Source organism: Fukomys damarensis, unplaced genomic scaffold (assembly GCF_012274545.1).
Source record: "Fukomys damarensis isolate Sample0158 unplaced genomic scaffold, DMR_v1.0_HiC HiC_scaffold_26, whole genome shotgun sequence".
Taxonomy (NCBI): Eukaryota; Metazoa; Chordata; class Mammalia; order Rodentia; family Bathyergidae; genus Fukomys; species Fukomys damarensis.
Genome location: NW_022900938.1, coordinates 21,475,847 through 21,500,126, shown reverse-complemented (window position 1 = coordinate 21,500,126; position 24,280 = coordinate 21,475,847). Strand labels below are relative to the sequence as shown.

At 35.4% G+C, this 24,280-nt stretch overlaps 1 protein-coding gene across 3 annotated transcripts in view; it reads right to left on the bottom strand.

Moving 5' to 3' along the window:
- Gpr155 (G protein-coupled receptor 155) overlaps positions 1-24,260 on the bottom strand; it is a 39,133-nt gene extending 14,873 nt beyond the window's left edge. For 2 of the 3 annotated variants that reach the window (XM_033756399.1, XM_033756401.1), the window contains exons 1-10: positions 24,097-24,260; positions 19,472-19,966; positions 11,376-11,775; positions 8,955-9,120; positions 7,815-7,970; positions 5,891-5,974; positions 5,143-5,260; positions 1,825-1,909; positions 1,639-1,729; positions 589-799 (exon numbers count right to left, since the gene is read on the bottom strand). In XM_033756399.1, the coding sequence (XP_033612290.1) occupies positions 589-799; positions 1,639-1,729; positions 1,825-1,909; positions 5,143-5,260; positions 5,891-5,974; positions 7,815-7,970; positions 8,955-9,120; positions 11,376-11,775; positions 19,472-19,937 (1,777 nt within the window). In that variant the 5' untranslated portion in view covers positions 19,938-19,966; positions 24,097-24,260. Of the gene's footprint in view, positions 1-588; positions 800-1,638; positions 1,730-1,824; positions 1,910-5,142; positions 5,261-5,890; positions 5,975-7,814; positions 7,971-8,954; positions 9,121-11,375; positions 11,776-19,471; positions 19,967-23,771 lie in introns of all 3 variants that reach the window. The other variant, XM_033756400.1, reaches the window with a different exon arrangement.
- Positions 24,261-24,280: the final 20 nt, after the last annotated feature.

The following is a 24,280-nucleotide window of genomic DNA, read 5'->3' as shown; positions in this document are numbered from 1 at the left end:
TTACTTTTTCTTCCATCTTTTACAAATGTAAACCTTACCACCACCAGGTATCAGGAATCAAGATCAGGACCTTGTGCTTGCAAGGTAGGCACCACTGAGCTAAATCCCTAGCCTGTAAAAACCATTCTTAATTGGTAGACCCTACAAAAACAAGTGCAAGGCCTGATTTGGTCTATGGACTAGTTCATAAATGCCTGATTTCTACTACTGGCCTGCCTCCTTGAGCTTATTTACCAATGGTGCTTGCCTGATACAATGTGTTAAATTAACAAATGTACCATGATGTACTTTATGTGAGCTATGTGCTTCCTTTCCTACAAAACATCTTTTTTTCCCACTGTTACTTCTAGGTCCTTGGAAATTCTAGAATTCAACAAACGATTAATCCTCACAAATAGAAAAACGTAATGAATGTAATGAATCAATTTGCAGGTTCTTCCTATTATTAACTATGATTCAAGTTCTTCATTTGACAAATACCTATGATATTCAGAATAGTCCAAAGAACTTCCTTTAAACACTTAGGTACATGCTAGAAAGGAAGGTAGGTTTTGTTTTTTGTTTGTTTTTTGTATTTATGGATCATACTTGTTTCGGGGATAGAAGTTGTAAAAAGTTCTGGTTCATTTGTTGGTGCTGGACTCTCCTCAAAAGCAGTGTTTCCAGGCTCCGTTGCTTTGTGACTTTGAGACTGGCCAAAGCCTTCATAATGGCCCGCATGGCTGGTACGGTTCATGCACATAAGCGCTACTCCAGCTACCAGAATGCTGCAGAACAGGGTGACTGCTGTGGTGATCATCTGCACATGTGAAAAACACACACCAGGCCACTTTTCACAATCCCATCTGGTTAGCACAAGTTAAGGGTACTTTTTTGATGGAAAATACATCTGTGCAGCTTATATACTCTAGAAGAGAGCTTCTTAAAAATGGCAAGCATATGTAAGGAATATAAATTATAGAGAAACTAAGGTCTTCTTCATATGAATTTTCTAGATGCTTCATTTTACAGCAATTGGTTAACAATCCAGCCATGGGTTTATTTGACAAGTAATTGCAATAACTTCTTCTTTTTTTTTTTTTTTTTTTTTTTTGGTTTTTTGAGACCGGGTCTCACTATGTAGTTGAGACTGATCTGGAACTCAATATATAGCCCAGCTGGTCTTGAACTCACAGTGATCCTCCTGCCTCAGCCTCTTGAGTGCTGGGATTACAGGCATGCGCCACCATGCCCAGCTTGCAATACTTATTATAGGTTTTCTTTTTACTTCTAAATTTTCACTTGTCTTTCCTTCTTGTTTTTCTTTTACTTAAGACAAGGTCTCACTAAGTTACTCAGGCTGGCCCTAAACATGCAACACTTCTAACTCAGCCTCCAAGTAGTTGAGATGTTAGGAATGAGTCACTGTAACCAGCTTTCAGTGTTTTTAAGAATCAGTTAAGTTTCAAAAATTTACTTCAGCTAAAAGACTTAGAAATGTAAAATGTTCACCATGTTCTGAAGTGTGACAAAGTCACAGAGGATCACTGATATGCTATGCAATATTCAAAATTAATTTTAATGTAAGTATAGCAAGGTATATTAACAAGCTAAAAAGAGATGATCTCAGGAACAGAACTGCCAATAAATTCTTCCCACCTGCTCTTTTCCATAAAAGAAGGCCGAGTCAATGCTATCTTCATTGTGTTTTCCAGTTATCAAAAGAACACCAACTAGGAGAGCAGGAATTCTGTAATAAAAGATTATTGAGAGAGAGAGAGAGAGAAAATGAATAGTAACTGCATATATGGAAACATGTAAGGAAACAGAAAAGTACCAACTTACCCCCAGCCAGATATTATGATGATTCCAACAGGAATTTGTACACTCTCTCGCTTTTTCAAAAGGAACAAAGAAATTGCTAGAAGGCCTATGAACAAGAAACAAAGATTGAAAGAAAAGTAATTACTCTTGATGTTGAGGTCACAGGACTTTACCCCCCCCCTTTTTTTTCTTGATACTGGGAATTGAACTTGGGTCCTTCACTTGCAAAGAAGGTGGTAGCACCACTGAGCTAAATCCCCAGCCCTATTCCCTTTTTTAAAAAACAAAGCTTATTTCAGTGCTATCATAGTCCAATTTCTGCCCAAGAATTTACTCCAAGTAAAAACTATCTCCAATATTTTGTAGAAAATTTTCTTAATTTAAAATCACTTTGTGTCTTCCCTCCTATATATATTTTTAACCTAAATCTTACTTTATCCAGAAGGAATTTTTTTTCAAAAGCCCGATCATTTATTCTTTTTCCTATGTGACTGGAATCTAAGTACAACTGAAAACAAATTTTTAACTGTTTACAGAACAATTCTAAGAGCAACCACACTCTGTTGGTGGTGGTTAAGAAGTTATTATAAGCATCCCCCACACACACACAAATGGCCCTCCTTTTTTTGAGACAAGTTTATACTTAATCTCTAGTCTGGACTCAAACTTCCTGACTCAGCCTCCTTGAGTGCTGGCATTACAGGCATAATAAGCAATTCTCACACAGGTTATATGTTTTGAAAATTCTTAAAGTGTAGTGATGGAGCTTAATATAAACATGGTATGAACTTAATACAAACACAAATGTTTTCAAGTTCTTGAACATTATACATTACATCCAATCATTTATACAAGTGACATCTGCTTTAATAAAATTCTACAGAACTGTAGCATTGGAAAGAATTTCTATTTCAAATCAACACCTTCATCCTATAGTCATGAAAACAAGGGTTTGCCCAAGTTCTTTGTCCAGCAGAGGGTAGACCCAACCTTGTGACATAAGGTAGGTTCAATTGTCTCAAATTCAGATCTGTGAACCTCTAGAGTTTCTAAGTCATATTCTTCAGGATCTGGTAACGTATAAAAAATTTAAAGTTGTTTTTGTTTGTTTTTCACTGGTAATCATTGTGTACCCACTATACAATCAGGCCAAGTCTCATGATTTCAGAGCTTACACTTGGCTTTATATTATATTTGAGCCAAGAGAAAGCCAAATGGTATCAACAGTATACAGTCTGAACAAAGGTTCTGTGGTAGTTTGAAGAAAGAAAAGCAGTAAGGTAGCCAGTTCATAACTCTATACTATATATGGAGGTAAAGGCTAGTCAAACTTAAAAAACCAGGGAAGTAATTCCATTTTACATGTTAAGCTATGATTTATATTAGGTAAAACAAGATCCTTTGTGATACTAATTAATACTACTAATCAGAATTACAGGTTTTATAGTTTTGTTTGAATCTATGAATCTACTTTGCTTTTATATTTGGATATAAAGAATTCATACCTAGATTTGAGACACCAGATTAAATAACACCATACTAAAATTAACATAAATCAGCACTTCTGTCCCACAGAATTGTTTTTCTTTACACCGCCTCCCCCAATACATTTGTATATTCTCTAGTTTCAGGTTTTCAAGTGCCAGGAAACAAGTAACCTATCATAAAAGTGTGCCTACTGAGTTACAGTAATAAGGGCACTCTACAATTGCTATAAAAGTACTGAGTGCTGATTGTGCCACTGGAATGCCTATTCTTTAAAACTGTCATATATATCAATTCTGCTGTGTGAAAAAAACTTATACAGTCAGGAAGGATCTAGCCCTGAATATCTTTCTGATGAAGTTGTGACACATACTGCAGTTTAACTTTTTGAGTCTGTTTCCCTAATCTGACAAATGAAGGATTTAAACAAGACAAGCACAAAGCTGAATTTTAAAAAATTAGTTATGCACTTGATATATATCTGAAAATTTTAATTAGCACATGAAACTTGGGATCTCATTGAGGAAAGGACCAACTGATTAAAGTTTTTAAAAACTGCATCAATTTAAAAAGTGGTAAGTAGGTAGGGCAAAATTTGTAAGAATGATATGCGAATGAGTGAAATAAACAATAACTGAACAGGAGATTTGAAAATATACTAAAATTCTGTTGTACCATAATAATCTGAAGGTTAAAGGGTACCATCATGAGGGTTAGGGAACTCAGAACAATATCTGGATTGACAATGCATGCTTGAAATAGATTTCAGAGAAAGCGCTGGAGCTTATTGATATGTGTATTTGCTATTCTTTTATTCTTAACAATTTTACCTGAATAAACTCAGGTATTAGAAAGTAGAGATTAGAATGGCACTCTACATTAGGAAATAAAGTCCCTAGGGTCTTTTAACTTGACATCTCATAAAAATTCTCATGCTATGCAAGGTGTACTTGCCTTTAAGGAGTACAAACCATCTTCTGTTTGCACTGAATTTCTCATTCTGTAATTCCTCACTACACTGTTGCCTCACTTCAAAAGGCTGTTGACTTACATGGGACTTCCTTTTGATCCTCAAAGCATGAAATCAAAGGTCTTCCACAATGACTTTGTGACACTTGTCTCTTAACCATTCATTCTACAGTTTGCTTTTATGTATCAAATTTTAGTATGAATAAAAAAATAGTCAGAATTTTTCAAACATACCAAGATTTCTCCATCCAAATACACGTGCTTTTATTTTTGAATGTTCTTTGGATCCAGGTGAAATAAGAAATAGTCTTTCTCACTGGGTCCTTTTCTATGTCCACACCCTTTTATTCAATTGCTTTTCTTGTTCTCATGTTACCTCTTTTCCCTCTACATAATAACTAATACAGTTCATTTGTTGAATGTCACCATATACCAGACATAAATACCCATACTTGTTTTCACACTCAAAATGACTCTGGGAGGTGCTGCAATCCATTTTTATACGTAAGGAAACTGAGGGTCCAAAAGATAATTAATTTGCATAAGGCAGAGTCACAATTTTTTAGTTCTGTAGGACTGTACTATGACCCCTGGGACACACACCTGCCCATTCTCTCCTTTCTCCCACCTCCCTCTAGCACTTGCCCTCTTGTGTCTTCAAAAGGGAGAAGTGCTCACAGTGGCTTGGAGTCAGACCCCAAGGAAAAGTGCCATGCGACTACAGAGGGCTCTGAGCCTAGGCAGAAACAGAGTTCATCAGGAAAGATTGCTTGTATTGTTGGGTATAAAAGTCTGATCCTGTACTGCCAGACTTCACATAGATGACTAGAAGTGGAGTCGGGGAGAGGGGAACAGACCTCAATGTCCTTTCATGATGCAACTTACCTGTCCACAAGTAGGTGCTATACAAGGAGCTGTACAATAGAACAAACACCAAAATTTGTCCAACAAAATTTTTTTCTTTAACAAAATTCCATATCATCATTCCAGCACAGACAATAGACTAAAGAAAAAAATTATTAAAAGACTTTGTAAATAGCTAGGAAAACCATATGATTCAATACTATCACAGAAAATAACTATTAAGCTAGGCATATTCATATATATTTCATTCACAGCAAAAACAATTGTTCATTTTAAATTCAAACTGATTAGTTATTGCTTACTATTATACAAAACTTCAAGATTTATGGTGAAAGCTCATTTTTATGCAAAGCCTATAACATATTCACTTGTAAAAGATGATAATCACATTCTTTTTTTTTTACAATCACATTCTAAATACCAACCTTATTTTAGTAATGGTTTACATAGAAAATGCTGAAGTTCATTTTATGGTCTGAGACAACCACAGATTTAACTAGAAAAGACTGTGAGAGTCCAATTTTTAATGTTTGCATTATTTCTAAGGAAGAAGTTATTACCAACTGCCATTATCAGTCTCAACCTAAAGTTTAAGACCTATTGCAATATTTAATATATTAGGCAAAAGCTAATTATAATTAAATTATAATTGACTATATTTATTAATAATTTTTAGTTTACATTGGGAAACCCTAGCAAAGTAAATTTTTCCTGTACAGCAGAAAAGTTCGTGAGAAAAGCAGTTTTAAATATCTATGGGTATACTAACCTGGGCAATAAGTAAATTAGTTGTAAGCATATGAGGAAGCTGTTTATATTTCTTACTCAAGAGAAGAATAGCCAGAGACCAGATCTGAAAGACAAAAATTTGCAAAGTTATTCACATCTCTTAATCTTTATAATTACTTTCAATAGCACAGTGGTGTGTGTATGTGTATGTGTGTGTGTGTGTGTGTGTGTGTGTGTGTGTGTGTGTGTGTGGTGCTGAAGATCAAACACAGGGCCACAGTTGTGCTGGGCAAGTGCTTTACTAAGCTACACCCCCAGTACCATAATTAGTATCTTTAAAGAATTCTCTTTATTTTGGTTCATAAAAAATTCTAATATTTTATTTACTAGTTCCAAAAAATGGTACTAAGGTAAGTTGCTATATCTAAAGTAAAATAAAAAACATAGAGGGATCTCAAAATAAATTAACTATCCAAAAATTCCAGTCTTTAGGTACTAATGCCTTGTCCAGGGCCATGTTATAACCATATCTACCATTAGTGGCTGCGGTGGGACACAGATTCACAGCTAATTATTCAGGAAAGGGATTTTAGTAGGAGATGCAGTTACAATACACATTCTAAGTTTTTATCTTTTCATTTTCATCCTACAAGTTCATAAGTTATCTAAATTTGAGACTGTCCAATACTTTAAAACTCAGACCACACTCCTTAAGATTAATCTTTTTGCATTCCTCAGTTTTGATTTTTTTCCTTTAGTGCTGGGGACTGAATCCCTGGCTTCATGGATGCTAAACACATGCTTTACCGCTGAACAATATCCCCAGCCCCAGGACTGGGTTTCTATTTTATCTTCATACTAGCCAGATGATTTTCTTCTTTTTTACCTATTATGGCTTGTGTCTAGATGTCCCCCCAAAGCCTCATGCAGTCATAGGTGGGGCTTTTTCAGAGGTGGCTGGATCTAGAGTGTGTGAAACTGGAACTGAGCATGGTGCAATGCTAGGATCAAGGGCACTAGGATTAAGAGTGTAAGTGCTACCTGCCCTGGGTAGCCTGGATAAAAGGGGCAGAAAGACACTGTTAAGGTCCCTGTTGCTTTACTACCTTCTTCCCCCCATGAACTGCTTGTCTTCTGTGATGCCCCTCTGCCAAGCCACCCTGCCTTGGAGTCAGCCAAGTATAGACTGAAAACTCTACAAATTGTGAGCTAAATCAACTTTTCCTCCTTTAATTTGGGGTGTTGGGTACTTTGTCTCAGCAACAAGCAAACTAAGGCATCCCCTTATTGCCATAGAAGTTATATTGTCTCTTTCCCCTAACTTCCCTCTTATCAGTGAGCATAGATTTTAAGAATATGTGCAGATATCAGATTCTGTCCCTTTTCCTTTAATAGTGAACACTATCTTTTAAAAATCTGCAATAATGCTTGAATTCAATAGGCAACTTAATCTGTAAGATATGCAAGTTGTCAAAATGCTTAATTACTTAAATTGAGACAGATATATCCAATTTGAGAAGTGGCCTTAAGTTTCATTAACAATAAATGGGTGGTTGAACTTGATCCCAAAGATCTCTTCTGAACCTATGATTCTACAACAGCTAGTATTGGTATAGTGATTCATCATTCAGGGATGCTTTTCACATTTATTATCTCATTTAATCCTTAAAATTAGCATAGGAATTATAAAATTATTATAGGAATAGGTAAAATTTTTGTCTTTATAACTGAGAAAATTGAAGTTTGGAGAAAGTGACTCTAAAGACACACAATTAAACTGTCATAGGGCCTAGAGTTAAATCAGGAGAGACCAAACTCAGTCAACAGAATGCTGATATTATAATTTATAGACAGGTTTTGTTTTTTTCTGTTTCATAATAAGCTAGATTTTTCAGTTCTTTACTATTATCAAGCTATTCTCAAACTCATTTTGTGGTTTCCACTCAACACTGAAACATACTCACCAAGGAGACCAGGCTAATAATACTTATATCAAAACTAACATTCTGGATGGCATATGCCAATGGCTTAGGGTCCATACCAGGAAAGGTCAGTAACCAGGCAGAAACATACATGATTGGAGCAGATACAAATGTACTTATTACCATCCCCGAAGTTACCTGCAAAAATGAAGTCAAATTGAAATGTCACAATCTTTCTTAAACAATCACGTTAAATATTAAATACCCACAACACACTAAAACATTCTAAAATAAAAATGAGTTAGTAAAAACACTGTGGAATCCAGCATATGGTCTAAACCTTACTCCTCCTGAGAGTCATTAAAAGAAACCACGGGTAAGATCCCCTGTATCCTTTTCCAATCTATGCTCAAGTGGTATTTGCATATAACTAATATTAAAAATTCCATGTCAATTATGTTCTATGTTCTAGAAAATACACCCTTTGGTTGACCTAATTAAACCTACGAACAGTCTACTTCCATACTGTTCATAAAATTTAGGGAAAGAAATCACAAAAAGAAAAATTACCAAACATTTTACAGATTAAATAATTTAACTAACCTTTCTTTAATGATATAGATAGTACAAACTTACAAACTTAATAATTTGGTGGTAATTGATTTTTGCTATTTGCTGCTACTGATTATGTGGTATTTTACATCTGATGGTTGAATTATCAATGAAAGGTTTTTCCTCAAAATTTCAAGTTACACTCCTGTAAATAACTTTTAGACTTAAATACAGGTACAAAATCAAAATACTTGGGCTGGGGATTTAGCTCAGTGGTGCTGCACCTGCCTGGCAAGGGCAAGTTTCCAAGTTCGATTCCCAGTAACAAAAAAACAAAACAGAACAGAACAAAAATCAAAACACTTAAAACTTTTAAAAAAATCTAATAAAAAAGTATGGATGAATAAAGATCCCAGATTAAATAACTACTGTTACATAATGTTACATAATACCTCCTTGTTTACAACAAGGTTGCTTAGAGTCTCAAATTTTTCAAACTCAGGTCCTTGCCCTTGTGAGGCAGGCATGGCACCACTCAGCTACATCCCCGGTCCTACTTTCTGTGTTTAAAATTTTCATTTTTGTATTAACCACAAAAACAGTCAAACTTAGAAAGTGCTGTATACATACAATCTCTACTTCCATGTTGAACTGTGTTGCAAAGATAGCCACTCCTGGTGCTACAGGAAAGACGCCATACAAAAATGCATAGTTCGATAAGCTTGTATGGTTCTCTACACTGTCACCCTTATCCAAGAGTTCCACCATTTCTCTGCACAAAAGTGGCAGCACCAGGCTGACGAGAGAAGAAATGCATAATTTATTTGATATCAAAACATGCTTATCACATTCTCCCTTAATAATATGTGGAATTTAAACAGATGACATGAAAGAAGGAAGATTATTAATTGGATAAGAGGAAGGGAATAGAGAAGGGGAAGAAGCGCATAAAGGAAATTAATGGGGGATGGATAGGATGAAAATATATGCATTGAAACCCAATTTTTTGTAAAAATAGAAGGAAAAAAGATATAATGTAAATGAAAGCATAAATACTATGTCATTATTATAATGGTAAAGTCATTTTCTTGTGTTATTATATAACAAACTATTTATAGTAAACAAAAAATCCTTGTCCCTAAACAGTAGATTGCTCTCGTATACTCAGCATTAGGTCATTTTTCTGTTCTTGCCCAGAAGTATTTGTAGTATGTATTTGTAGACACTATGGGCATTTTAGTGAAACAATCAAGAGTTTAGCTTGGAGCCATTTCAAGTATAATATTCTGGAAATATCTGAAATAGCAGGGATTATGAGGGGGAAAGTAGGTTTCTTCTGTTTGTTTTGTTCAACAAATATTTTTCTTGCAAAAAACTGAGCCAAAGATGGTGGTGTCTGCCTGCATTTCTAGCACTCTCGGAGGCTGAAACAGGAGGATTACAAGTTCAACTCTGAGACTATACCTCAAAATTAAAAAGCAGGGTTAGGGGTGTAGTTCAGTGCAAAGGCCCTGAGTTCAATAGCCAGTGCTGCTAAGGAAAAAAGTAAAAGGTGAAAGTTGTAATTATAACTGCTTTCTTGTTTCTTCTATTGGTTCAATGAAGTGTTGAAAGAAAAAAAGTTTCTTAAAGAACTTCTTTAAGCAAACTAAACTTTAAAATTTTTATTTTGATTCAGGATTTAATGGGTCAGTTAATAATAACGTGGCTCAAGAAAATTCTAAAAACCAGTAGAAAAATAGACATATTATACTTTGTTCTTTATCATTGTAAATAAAAAGGTTTAGTAAAGGGAATAGGAACAACAAAGGTGGAACACAAAATTAGTGAAACCCATATCTGGTTAAGAGCCAATTATTAGACAAATTTTTCAAGATTCTAAGGAAAAAGCACAACACCAGGAGCTAAGCTAATGGAGCTCTCCTTTAAAAATATCCAGATCATACTGATATATTGTCACAGCAACACCTACAGATGCTAAAAAGAACTAAATGGTCCAGTGTGGTGGCACACACCTATAATCTCAGCACTTGGGGGCTGAGGCAGAAGGATTGCTGTGAGTTCACAGTCAGCCTGAGCTACATAGTGAGACTTTGTCTCAAAAAACAAACAAACAACAACAAAAAGAACCCCAAAACTAAATATCTAATAAGAAACAAAGACTGAAAAAAAATTTGAATAACTAATTCTACCTATAAGTTGAAGTTGATAATACCATTATTGTTAGAACTATATTACCTTGGCAATAGTAATTAATATTTTGTTTCTGACAAATATAACAGCACCACAAATAATTTTCAGAACTCATATTATTTATTTATAAATATAGATATCATATTGCATATGGTTCCATAAATTGATCTATAAAAGAGCTGGATTAATACAGCAGTAAAATTATGTCACCTGCATGAGGAAGTACATCCTCAGTGCCAAGGAGCCAAGCTATAAAACTACTAATTAAGGAACTACAAAGGATCAGATGTCTAATAAAATTCATATTGACTTATTCATATTTAGGAAGTTCAACCAAAGTCAGAATTGCAAAATATTTTCCCCTAATCCATGAAAAAATAGTTTATATTAAAAAGCATTTTTCGCAAATCTTACTTCCCTTTGAAGACTCCCTACTTGTCAAGAGAAGCTCTTTCCCCACCTTCAAATGAATCTTTATTTTTTAAAAAAGTATTTTTCTCATATGACTAAGATGTTTTTAAGTTTTAAATGGATTTAAATCTGTTGCAAAATTCCTTTAAAATATGATCTAACTGGGATATCAGGAGATATTCAATGAACTGTATAAAAGTTGGGTGAAAAAAGGCAAAAAAACAAAAAAGTGAAGGGAAATTGATGGGCTTTATCCTCTAATGGTAAAATAAAACAACAAGTGGAAAAGAGTGATTTTCTGCAATCCACCAACATCACATTTTCCTGTAAGTCACAACTAACCTATAAGGAAGGTCTACTATTCAAACACTTATAGACACACTCCATGAGTTGGCTAAATAAGATTTTTACAAACTACAATAGTTGTGTAAAGTAAACAAAACTTACAGTTTGGCAGTGATGAGAAGAATTAGTACGACAAATGCTGACTTCTTCAGTCTCTTTATTTTTCCTACCATTGTAAGACCAAGATAAAATAGGGCTGATCCAGAAAAAGAATTTCCAAGTCCATCGAGAAAATTTTCCATATACACAGGCACCTTTTTATCAAGAATAAAATTGAAAGCAATACCAATGAAGACCATAAATACTATTGGGTTCTGTAATACACGCAGAAATCCAAGTCCCACAATTTTTATCTTGTTTTGAGAAGCATTTTGAGTGTCTTTCCACTTCTGGATTTCACAGAAGATAAACCCTATAGGGTTTAACATCATAAGAGATATTGGTGCCACTAAATATATGTACTGCAGATATTCTGGGTATGTAGTTTGATATAAAGCCTCAACTGCAAAACAAAAATATTGATTTAAAAATAATTACCATACAAATATATATTCACAACATTTTCATGCTTAACTATAACATGCTGCAAATTAATCTAAATAGTATCAAATAACCACATTAGTCTCGTTTTAGAAAAGTAAATTTTAGCAATAAAGCTGGAAAGGAAGAAAAATTTACTGTAGAGTATATCTATTTTGTAAAACAATAATCAACTTTAAAATTATTTGTAGTAAAATCTAAATAATTTTTATTACCCAAGGCTATTAGTCTCCAGGGGTGGGGGCAGAATTATAGTCTTTAAAAGTAACAATTCAAAGTAAAAAAATCTGGTAGTGATTTAAAATTGAAAGTAATAATAGCAGCAAGATGGATGTTTGTACCCATGGAGGAGCAGTTTCATGGGAATACTAAGGCAGATGTCAGATGACAGAGGACTGAGGAGAGAAGAGAAACAAGGACCTAAGCATGAGCACTGGAGAGATGGAGCCCATACTGTATAGGAAAGAAGCAAAGGTGGGGGAAGTATGACAGGAAGTAAGAAGGCAGACTGGAGATCCCTGGGCAGTCCTAGAATTAAGTGCAGTTGGAGTATGGAGTAAGTGAATTGTTGAATTTAATATTTCCCAGATGATTAGGTCCAGGATGTGGCCATATGAGTCACGGCTGAAAGGAAGTAAAGACATCATGGGAAATGAAGAGGCCAAGGAATTAACAGGGCAGAGAATTTGATGGGTGGTAGTTCCCGAGGATGCTGAGATCAAACAAGAAAATGGTAAAATTGGAAATAAATATGACAACAAAGCTGGACATTAAAGTCTTCGATGAACAGGGAGAAATATCTAGAAGATAACAGCAATGAGGATCACCAGACCGGTCAGAAGGCACGAGTTTCAAAAAAAAAAAGAAGGTATGAGTTTCAAAACAGTTGTGAACACCAGAGCAGAGTATAATGGCCCAGCAGTGGCACAAGGTAGCTATGAGGACAAAGGTTGCAGTGCCACCTACTTTTGCTTGTGTAATAGCTAAGATATGGGAAAAGGATTAACTTCCATTTTAGGGATGAAAGGCAGTAGATATATGCAGTGAAGACTAGAAAACTTACTAAAGAAACAGGCATAGAAAATTGGGGTCTAGGAAATGCTTGGTAGGGGAATAGACTGGAATCCCATAAATGTATATTTAACTAATGCAAATTCAAATACACCTTCATGCGAAAACAGAAGCCTCATTTTCTTTCTTATATACCATGTTCTCAAGTATAAACTATTACTTCACATGTTGACTGAAGAATGACAATGGTCAAGGAAAAAAAAACAACGAAAAATGGCTGTCATCTGAGGAATGGTCCAAAACAAAGTATGTGTGGTGTGGTTTGTGGGTGACTTAAGAGATTTTTTGTGAATACACATGATGACTCTAGAATTAGACCACTCACTGCATAAGACATTTCCCTGAAAGATAAGTGGGTTGGGTTAGACTTCTAGAAGTCACCTGTAAGAAGTAACGGTTGGTAGACCGGGCTGGGGCTGATTAGAGCAACCAAGAGATGGGGATCACACAATTCAGTTTCCAGGCACATTTTTTGGCATTGGGTTTTCTAAAACTAGCCAATCTAAAGCACTTAATTTGAAGCTGAGATAAAAAGTGAAAAGCCACAATCACAAGGAGAGATGCAATCATTTGGGAAAAAAAAAAGTTAAGATTATGTTTCTCAATTTACATTAAGATAGAGCAACACAGGTAGGAAAATATATTTGCTTACCTACTCAGGATACATAAGTTCAGTCAGGCACATGACTGTTAAAGCTATGTAATTAGATTATATAACCTTTAAAGTTCACCTTGATCTCAATTAAAACTCACTTTTAAAAATATTTGTTTTTTTCCCAGCTAAGCACATACAGAGGTCTATAATATCTCCTAATGAAAGATTAAAACATATTTGATTACATAAAATTTCACAAATTCCTTTCACTGATTTCTAAATTAGATATCCTAGCTTTATAGTTCTTAGTGGTTTTCCTTGATGTTCATAAGGTTTCACGTTCTAAGTGAAATGCTGTACTTTCAATAACTATCCCTATACAGCTACACTTCTCATTAGGTGGTCCACCCCAAAGAGAAAGTTGTTCATAACTGATCAGCACTTCATTTGTAAACAGAATGTGTATTTTGGAAATATCTTGAATTTCAGTCTGATTACTAAAGATATTTGATTCAGCAGTCAAAATACAATGCAAAGGTGTTTCCTTAGAAAACTGACAGCTATACTTCCATAATCTCCCCAAAGCCTCTTCTATTCCTTTTTTCTGGAAATTTACTTTCCAGCACATTAATAATCATTACACAATCAATCCTGATTTTTTTTTTCCTTTTCTGGTACTGGGGCTCCAACTCAGGACCTTTACTTGTGAGATAGGCGCTGCACCACTGAATTCCCCAGCCTGAATTCTGATTATTTTAAGAGTTTAAGGGTCTGGCATGGTGGCACAGGCCTATAATCCCAACACTGAGGGAGCCTGAGGCAAGAAGATTGCAAATTTGAGTCCTACCTAGGCAACTTAGCAAGACTCTATTGCAAAAAAAAAAAAAAACAAACAAAACAAAACAAAAAAAAAAAAAACGCTGGGGATGTAGGTCAGTGGTAGAGCCCCTGGGTTCAAACTCTAGTACTGCAAAATAGCTAGCTAGATAAAAATTAAAATTAAATTAAAAGCTTAATGCAAACTTGAACAACAGTTTTTATTACCCACAGCTGGCCAGTCACCAAAAACAGTAGTACAGCCTTATTCTTTGCTTTTGTTTTCTGCAGGATTAGCTATGCAAGGACAATAATGAGTAAATATATATATTTTGAAAAAAAAAAAAAAAGAAAAACGTATGCCCATAAACTTTATTATAGTACATTGTTATTCTGTCATTGTTAATATCTTACTGTGCTTAATTTATAAATTAAACTTTATCTTTACTATATTGATATGTAAAGATAAAACAGCACATATAGGATTCAATACTAGCAGTGGTTTTAGGCCCAGAGACACATTCCCAGCAGATAAGGGGCATGGCTGCACCTACTTTCTTCTTTTGCAGGATCTTTTGTATTGTTTCCTCTTGATTCCTACTACTATTATTAGTTAAAAGTCTCAAAATTAGATTACTTAATATGTTTACTAACATATTTTTTGAGTTTTCTCAACCATTCCCTTCATCCATATTGTTTACTGCTAACAAATCCTAAGTATCAACAATAAAAACTAAAAAGTTGATACTTTCGGTTCTCACTGCCCACAAGAGGAGCTACAAAATCTTTTTTCTTGGCACGCACAGTCTAGTCTCTAGAAGTGGTCTCTTGTTTATCCAAATCATCTCTCACTGTTCCATGAAGTAAGGTTTCATCAGCCATTTTAGTATCACAGTTACTCCAAACACCATGTTCAAAATTACTAGCTCTACATGTTGATCACACCATTACCTCCTAACTTCTTGAAATCTTTCCTTTCTTACCTGAATCTTCCCTATTATTTAAGGCCAGTCTCATGTAGTACTTCTATGGACGGCCACAGTACTCTGTTCCATATTAGTGCCACCTTGACAAACCCTAAGTTCCTTGAAGGAACCATTTTTTTGGAAGGAAGCAATCCTTTATTGGTACATTTTAGATATACATAATAACATTCAGCATAGGGAATTGTATCTGTACATGATATATCTTCTTTTCCCAGCCTCTCTCTTGACCCCTATTCCCTCCCCTATTTACAAAAGTTTTGTTTCTATTTTTTTCTTCTATTCTTTTTTCCTTGTCTCTTCCTCTCCTCCTCCTCCCTTGTTCCCCTTTTCTTTTGAACATTTTCTTCCCATTCGAAGGCTCATTTTATAAACCAGTCTCAAGCACAATGTTGAGCAAATCTGAAATATTTGCTGAATGGAATTAACACATCATTGAATGCCAAACGTTTCAGATGTGGTGATTTGATATTTTATTAACACACAGCAATTTATATCTAATTATTGATCAATTTTTAAAGATTCATTTTTTAAAAATAAATTTTATTTTATCCCATTCCCCCCTCAACCCCCTCCCCTATGTACAAAAGCTTTGTTTTAATTTTTTCCTTCTATTTTCACTTTTTCTTCTCTTCCTTCCTTTCTTCCTCCTCCCTTGTTCCCCTTCCCATTTGAACATTTTAAAGATTTTTAAATTTCATTGCTTTTAAAATTAATCAATTTACATCGAATGGGCAAAATTATATATATTTATCATATATATGCTGCTCTGAAATATCTACACAGTACAGAATGGCTAAATTGAGCTAATCAACCTATGTGTTTCCTCACATATTTTTTGTGATGAGAATACTTATAATCTACTATTAGCAATTTTCAAAAATACAATACATTGTTAATTGTAGTCACCATGTTGTAAATAGGTCTTTTAAACTTATTCCTCCTAACTGAAAATTTGTATTTTTTTAAATTTTCTGCATATTCTCAATATTTATAAAGCAGCTTAATACAATTGGGGTCTTTTAACAAAGTGGTAAAAGTGCACAAAGGCAAAAGTATACTCTAGTGGAACAGCTAATAATTGTGATTAAATAAATACTTGTTAAATTACAAGAATAGGGTTCAACATTGGAATTTTAGTCTATTTCTGTCATTCATTTGCATAATTACTTAACATTACATCTTTATGTATAAATTGGCAGTGCTTTTTTGTTAAAAATCTAAAAATTTTTTTTCCATTTTGAAAGGAAAGTACATATTACTATAGTGACCTATAGTAACTAAAATTAGATTTATAATCATTATATTAACTATTAAGTTCTAATTAATGCTTATAAATAAGGCTCTTGAAGGGAGGGGAAATCCCATTATGAGGAATTATTATATAGCTTTGAAGAACTAAGAGATAAAATTAACCACCCACTGTGGCTCCTATTTTGATTCCTGCAGGGCTTCAATCTCTAACAAATAACACAAAGACTCTGACAAGATCATTCTATTATTTAATGGCATATAGTTAAATGCTTCATTTCCTTTCTGTTTACAGCTCAAGCACTAGAGCATAATTATGATTAGTCAGGGTACTTATGCTATCAGCATTGTTTGAAGAATAAATTATAGGACTAACTATGCCCTATTAGTATCTTTTAATGACAGAGGCAGGGAACCATTGTGATTTACTGAAATCAACATTCCAGCTAGGTAGATTCTTGGTTTCTTCTTGCACTTGGATTTTTAAAGTACCTCTGAAAAGAAGTGTTCTTAAAAATAGTAATCTTCCTTTTTAGTCTGTAATAGTGTGCTATTCTGTCACTTGAGTAAAGATAAATCACTTTAATGTAATTTCATAGATTATAATTGTCAGAGTATACAGAAGAAACATGACTGTCCTTTTCTTTATTAAAATATCTGCCTTTTCCTTGCCAGCATTTCCCGAGTCACTTGTAAAGTGACAGATGTGAAATAAATCCTATCTTAAAAAGGACATTTCTTATAATCAACAGTTGAAGCTCCTCTGTGAACAAGAGAATGGGAATTCCTGGCAGGGGCTACAAAACAAAAAGAAAGCTCTTGGGAGACAGTCTTTCTATTCACACTGCACAAGGCCAGAAGGCAAATGGGCAGAGACTGCAATAATAAATAACCTCACCAGGGAGCAGACACACAACCATGCTGTTTTGTGCCACACCTTTCAATCTGTAGGCACATGAGAAAGCTGTCCATATAATTGATTTTTAGTAAAGTTGCAGTCTGCAACCTAATGTTATGAGTAATTATTCGTTAATAAAAACAAATAAATTATTACTCAAAAATACTCATCAGGGAAATTCAAGCTAGCATATTGCTAGCAACATGATTTTTACCAGATTCACTTAAATAACATGGGACATAAGGAAAGCAGTGATGAAAATGGCAGATTACATTTTTTTAATTTGGAAGTTCTGCCTTAATATGAAAATTACTTAACTCATCTAATAGGGTTTTTCCACTATTGTTTATTTTATGGAATATTTTTAGAATACTATAAGGACAAAAATTTTTATTCTGTATGAAACTATTATAAGGACTGGTTGATCCCCTAAGATTAATTTGGCATGTTATATAACTGTGTGGCATAAGAGTGCCCAGGATTTAGAAACAGAAAACCTAGTTGGATCTCAGTCACCTGTTTGCTGTGTGACCTGAGATAAAACAATCCTTTTAGGCCTTTCTACCATTGGAAAATGAGAATAATGATCCTGTTCTATTCAAATAAGTCTAAGAAAGTACTCTGTAAACTATAAAGTTACAAATGTTAGCTCTATTTAGCAGATATGCTTGCTAATGAATGACAGTGTGAAACTCACTCTTGCAGGCCTTGTCACAAATACACTGACCAATCTTGCATTATTAATTTTCCTGAGGAAATGGACAAACACATTAAATTCTTGCTCTTTTACTTCCTAACATCTTTCATTTTAAAATTAAGTAACTTTAAAAAACACTTATCTAGTTTCTTACTATTTATAGTCCATTTACCTAAGAGCTTAGTTTTTGGGTTTTTTTGTGGGTTTTTTCTGCTAAGCTTTTTGCTTTATTCATAGTTATTTGATTTCTCTGGTATTTTTCAATTCTGGTAAGCAAGACAGGAAGAAGATCAGAGGTGGAAAAAGGTGAAAAGTATACTTCACTCTTTGGTGTCAATGGTGAAATAAGTTGGGAGTAGAAGGAGAGGTTAAAGCTGCTGGAAAAGAAACTTGAAAGTTAATGACATATTTAAATTGTACAGTTTAACATTCCACTTAAGTCTCTGCTCAGACGACATATAATCAGAGAAATCTTAACTCACTAGCCTACCTCAAATAGCATGTCCTCATTCCTGCCCCTCTACACTATTTATTTGTATGGCTCTTGTCACCACCTGGAATCATTTTATTATTATTACTTATTGCCCATTACAATGTTGATTCACTATGTGCAAAAACTTTACTATGTTACATTCCCAGGAGCTCATTCACTAGTATCTAACAATTCTCTATGAGTGAATGAATAAACAAACCTATAGTAGTCATGTCTTCAAACTATGATACATAATCAAAGTCTACATAACTTGAATTTTAAAACTATAAAAAATTATTAGTATATACTTTTTTGGTTAAAGTGTTCTAAAAAATAACTGTCAAAATATTCCAACATCCTAAGTTTGTACGTGTACTGTTTTATCAGGAAAACATGTACAAACAACATAAAATTAGGCTGCTTAAACAGCTGAAAAGGCAAAAATGCCTTTATTTTTGTTAAGAATTTAAGTTCAAAATACATTGAAATTTTGAATAACAACCTCAGAAACAATTTTTAATGTAAAATAATACATATTTTAGATGATGAGAAAAATAAAGGAGAGGAAAATCACTCATGAAGTCCCATTGCTAACATTTAATAATGACTATTTTTATATGTAATAACTTGTCCTTTTTTACTTTTTGCAAGACTTCACAAAGGTAACTAGGATATGACTGCTTGTTTTAGGTAGAAGTTTGAAGGATCCCTAATCTCTGAAATTAGACATAGTTAATAAAAAACAAAGATGAAAGTTTTCTTACAATAATAATAATCTATCATTAAGAAATGCTTAAGATAAATAAAAGCTTGTATTTCTTACCTCCTAAAATACTTCATTTAAAAAATTAAATGAAAAATAAAAAATAACTTACCTATAGGGTATCCCAATGCAAAGTCATTACTTTGAGTAGCAAAAATAGGGAACAGTCCAGCTTTGCTAAATCGACTTTCAGGACTGGCAACCAATAAGGTTAATATACAGACAATGAAAAATACAGAAGCTTTGCCAATTAAGATGCTATACAGGAAAGCCCAATCCACATTGGAGAAATTAAGTACCACCATGTTTTTAAATAATAGAGCTGGAAGTGCAAATCTGGAGACGAAATTTCCCAGTCCTTTGGCCTGTGTTGATGTTATGACATTGGCTCTTCCTGCTATGTAGCCACAAAGGACTATGCCAAAGCATTCTAATAAGGCTGGGAAAAGCTTTGTTATTGACATTGAAGGTGAGTCCTTAGTGGAATTAAATCCATGCGTTACTGTTGTAGAAAAAGTCTCAGTCATATTGACTGCAATGGTTGAGTTCTGTATGGGTAAATTAGAAAAAGAAGACATTTTCTCTTTCTTCAACTCCAACCAGATCTCTGAAAAGAAAAGAAGATTGAATGTGACAGTAAGAAGAGTTCTGGTTGAACCACTGCAAATCTAGACTTATTAACTTATTAAATGGCCAAATAAAGATACATAATTTCTTCAACTACCACCAGGGGACAATATAATGGAAAAAAAAGTAGGGGGTGTTGCCAACAATAATCTCTTTACTCACAAAGACAGCCCAGCTTAAAATATTTGTGTTACCATTCTACATTCAGTATGAGACGAGGGTAAAACCAGGTCCTCCAGAAATAGTACAGCCATAGTGATGCCCTATGTTCTCTCCAGTGATCCACAATTAAGCTCCATCTAATGGAAAAGAGCCTGAGGCCTACAAGGTCTTTACTGAGTGCCTACTGCATCTAGATTCTTTCAAAAGAAATTCTCAGGATACATCAGAGTCATTCTGGAACCAAGGAATCCCTTCCAGCTTGTGATCCTTCTTGTGTATAAAAAAAATTAATATAGTAGAGTATTTCTTACCAGATTGAAATATTAGTTCCCTGCTAGGCCTTACTTCATCCGTGAAATAGCAATAGTGGTACTTACCTCATAGAAATTTGAGGTTATTCAAGTAAAATCCTTAGAATGACTTCAGTACACAGTGATCACTTACCCAAAGCTAAATGCAACCTTTGATGGTTTTTGATAGAGAACACAATGGCATTCTACTAACCTACTCTTAGTTCCGTTCAGACTAGCACACAGAATGGCCTGATAGTCCTTTTGTGCCACAAGGACTTTGTACATGCAGTTCACTCTAAAATGTTCCTTACCTACCCATCTGCTACCTTCTACACAATTAATAACTATCCATCCTTTTAACCACATAGTTCAGTCATTTTTTGTTTGTTTGTTTGTTTTTTGGTTTTTTGAGAGAGGGTCTCACTATGTAGTTAAGACTGACCTGGAACTCACTATGTAGCCCAGGCTGGTCTCCAACTCACAGCGATCCTCCTGCCTCAGCCTCCGGAGTGCTGGGATTACAGGCATGCGCCACCACGCCCGGCTTACATAGTTCAGTCATTTTATCAGGTAATACTTCTCGAATCCCTAGCCAGGCTCAAATAGAATCAAAATAGCCACTATTTCTCAATTTGTAATTATACTATACATTACAATGACTATTTGATTTACATCTGTCTCCATCACTAGACTTTAAATGTCACAGAAGCAACAACTATGTATGTTTTTGCTTACTGTTGTGTCCCTAACATCTAGCATACTTGGCAAACAGAAGACACTGAAAAAAAAGTTTGATAAATCACTTAAATAATAACTTGCACTTAACTAGCCTTTCATGGATGAGTGTTTCCTTCGGGCATTATCTAGTTCATGGACAATTTTTTTCCTTGAATGATATTCTAAATTTTTCACTATAGCAACAGGTCTAAGAGTAAAGTCCTAAAGATTTCATAAGTTGTTAAAGAGCACAAAATATGTTGTAAAATGTTCTAAAGATGTTCAGAAAATGCTAAAGCAAGGAACAAATTCTGTATGTTAATGTTACAGTAATTATCAGATTCCCATCTCACTGCCAGAGACACAATGAACCTGAGGTTTGAGCAACTCTGAAGCTAATCAGCTTTTTTCTTTTTTTTTTTTAATTATTGGGGCAAGGCAAGGGGTGGGAGGGTGAATCAGCTTTTATTAGTAATCTGAAATTCATATGTGACAAGTGCCACTTTCTAAGTGATTATTCTTGGTTTACCATCTAAGTGGTTTTATATAAGATAGAAAGTAAAAAAGCTCATACTTCCTGAAATCTACAATCCCTGGTTAAATTCTCAAAACACCCACATCACATTAAAAAGACTCAGATGGCTGGCCACAGATACAGGGAGGAATGTAAGAGTCTTCTCTCTATGCTACCCTGATATAAACCAAGTATTTTTCTATCAGGATTAGTTAGGAGTGGTTACTATAAACAAAACCTACAATATCCACATACTTGAAGCTTACCAAATAAGCATCAAATTATATCCTGGGAAAGCTTCTGGTTGGTACTAATACCTATACATGAAGGAGCTGGCAAACAATTAAACAAAGGTGTTAAATATTTGGAGTCCTTAGGAAATGTGGCTTTGGAAAGGCATTGGTAAAGAAAGTGTAAATCGGGTGTAGTGCTGCACAGCTGTAATTTCTGCACTCAGGGGGCTGAGGCAGGAGGAGTGCTGTGAGTTCAAAGCCAGCCTGGACAGCACAGACAGACCATCTCCAAAAAAAAAAGGTGATAAACTAGTCTAGCCTTCTGATGTCTTTTTTCACTAACAGCTTATTCAACTACTAATGTTAGTGAATAGAGTAACAGATTCTGGTCCTTAATGCTTATCAACTCCTTGGGTTAGTTTATTGTGCTGTTTCCTCAAATGGAAAATCAGAATAGAAACTTCTTTACACTGGGAGGCTGAGACAGGAGGTCAAAAGTTTTATTTCAGCTGGGGCAACTTAGAAATTTAGTGAGATCCTATCTCAAGCAGGACAGGCTGGGGATGTAGCTCAGTGGTGCCACACTTGCCTGGTAAGCACAAGGTCCTGAATTTGATTCTAGTGGGGCAGGGCAGAGAGCAGGGTAAGGTGGGGCTAGGGATGTAGCTCAGTACAAAGATTCTGGGATTGAAGCTAGTCATGGTGGTACACACCTGTGATCCCAGCACTCAGAAGACTGAGGCAGGAGGATCACCATGAGTTCAAGGCCATCCTGTACTATGCAGTGAGACTGTCTCGAAAAACCAAAACCAAAACAAAGGTTCTGGGATTCAACCATCCAGTACTGCAAAACAAACATAAAAAACAACACAAACTTCCTTACAGGGAGATTGTGTGGATAACATATGCATAGCATATCACAAATAGGCCTTCAAGAAATAGTAGAAATTGCTATTGGAACTGTAGTTCTAATAATAATAAGAATGGTAACAGAGTAAATGAAATCCATTCTCTTCCCACTAAAATAGAGTGACAGGATGTGTTACAAAGTTATACATTTCTGATTTACAACAAACAACAGAAGTTGATTTTAATTTAGTTGGCCTTGAAATAGCTGTTAACAGGGAAGGGAGAATTCTTTACTCCAGGTGATGATCAAATAGTTGTAGTAATACCCAGGTTTAACTTTTTCTTTCTTTTTTTTTTTTTTTTTTTGAGCCAGGGATCAAACTCAGGACTTTATGCTTGCATTGTGCCACTCAGCTACTTCCCTGGCCCAGTTTAACTTTCAATTAATTGAAAACTGTAAGAGTAATCTGCTCCTTCCTAAGAGGTATCTTTTAATGCTTTTCAGTTTTATGAAAGAAACAACTGCTAATTGAGGGAAAGTCAAAATCATCAAAACAAAACTTACAACTTTTAGCTCATCCTAGTCTATTTCAAATGCAAAGAAAATATGCTCGTTAAAGCATATTTTCAAATGAACAGGAAGCACAAAGTTTAAAAAAGATTACACCCAATCTTTACATCTTTAAAAACAAGGCTTGATACAGAACAATTTGATCCATCACAGTAAAAAAAAACCGTTTACAGTGCAGGGACCGGAGAAATGATATTATACAAACCACGTCTGGCCGCTTCACTGTGGGCTTAGATCACAACAAACCACTGACACTGTAAACAACCGCTATTACGTGAAAATGGGAGGGTGTTAACTTTAAAGAGAAAATGTTAAACTCTTAAGACTGTCTACTGCTCACAACACCGTCTTTTTCTCATTCATCCCGTGGGAAAAGCCTAATACAGCATGGCACTGTGAAAGCACTGTTCAGCATCAACAGTCCCCATTCATGTGCTCCCACCTACGTGTGGGGGACCTCGCGTCCTCCCCAGGGACCCGTGGTGGGGAGCGCGCAGCACTGCCGTCTTCCCTTGTCTACGAGTCTGCAGGCGTACGTAGACTTTTGTCTTCCGAGATCGGTAAGGGGTGCGTGCGGATCGCCCCTAAAGAAATGGATCGCCGGGAGCGGCTGCCACCTGACGCCTGGGAAGGCACCAGTGCAAGTGGGAAAGGCAGCCTGGGATAAGGGGAAGGGTCCACTCGGCTTCGTGGGCATAGCAGTCACATCAGTCATGTAACCCACGGGTTCCAAAAAGGGCCGGGGGAAACTGGGCGCAACGCTCCAGGTACCTGAGCAGAAGCCCTAGGGAGGGGCAGATGCCGAAGCCACCTCGGAGCTAGGCGAAGAGCTCGGAGATGACAGGTGGACGGACACACGTGCAGCGAGGCGCTGCCCCTGGGGTGACAGTCCTGGCCCCGGCGGGTCTAGCCTCCCAGGTGGTCCCGGCGTCCTGAAGGCGGGCGCTGCGGGCAG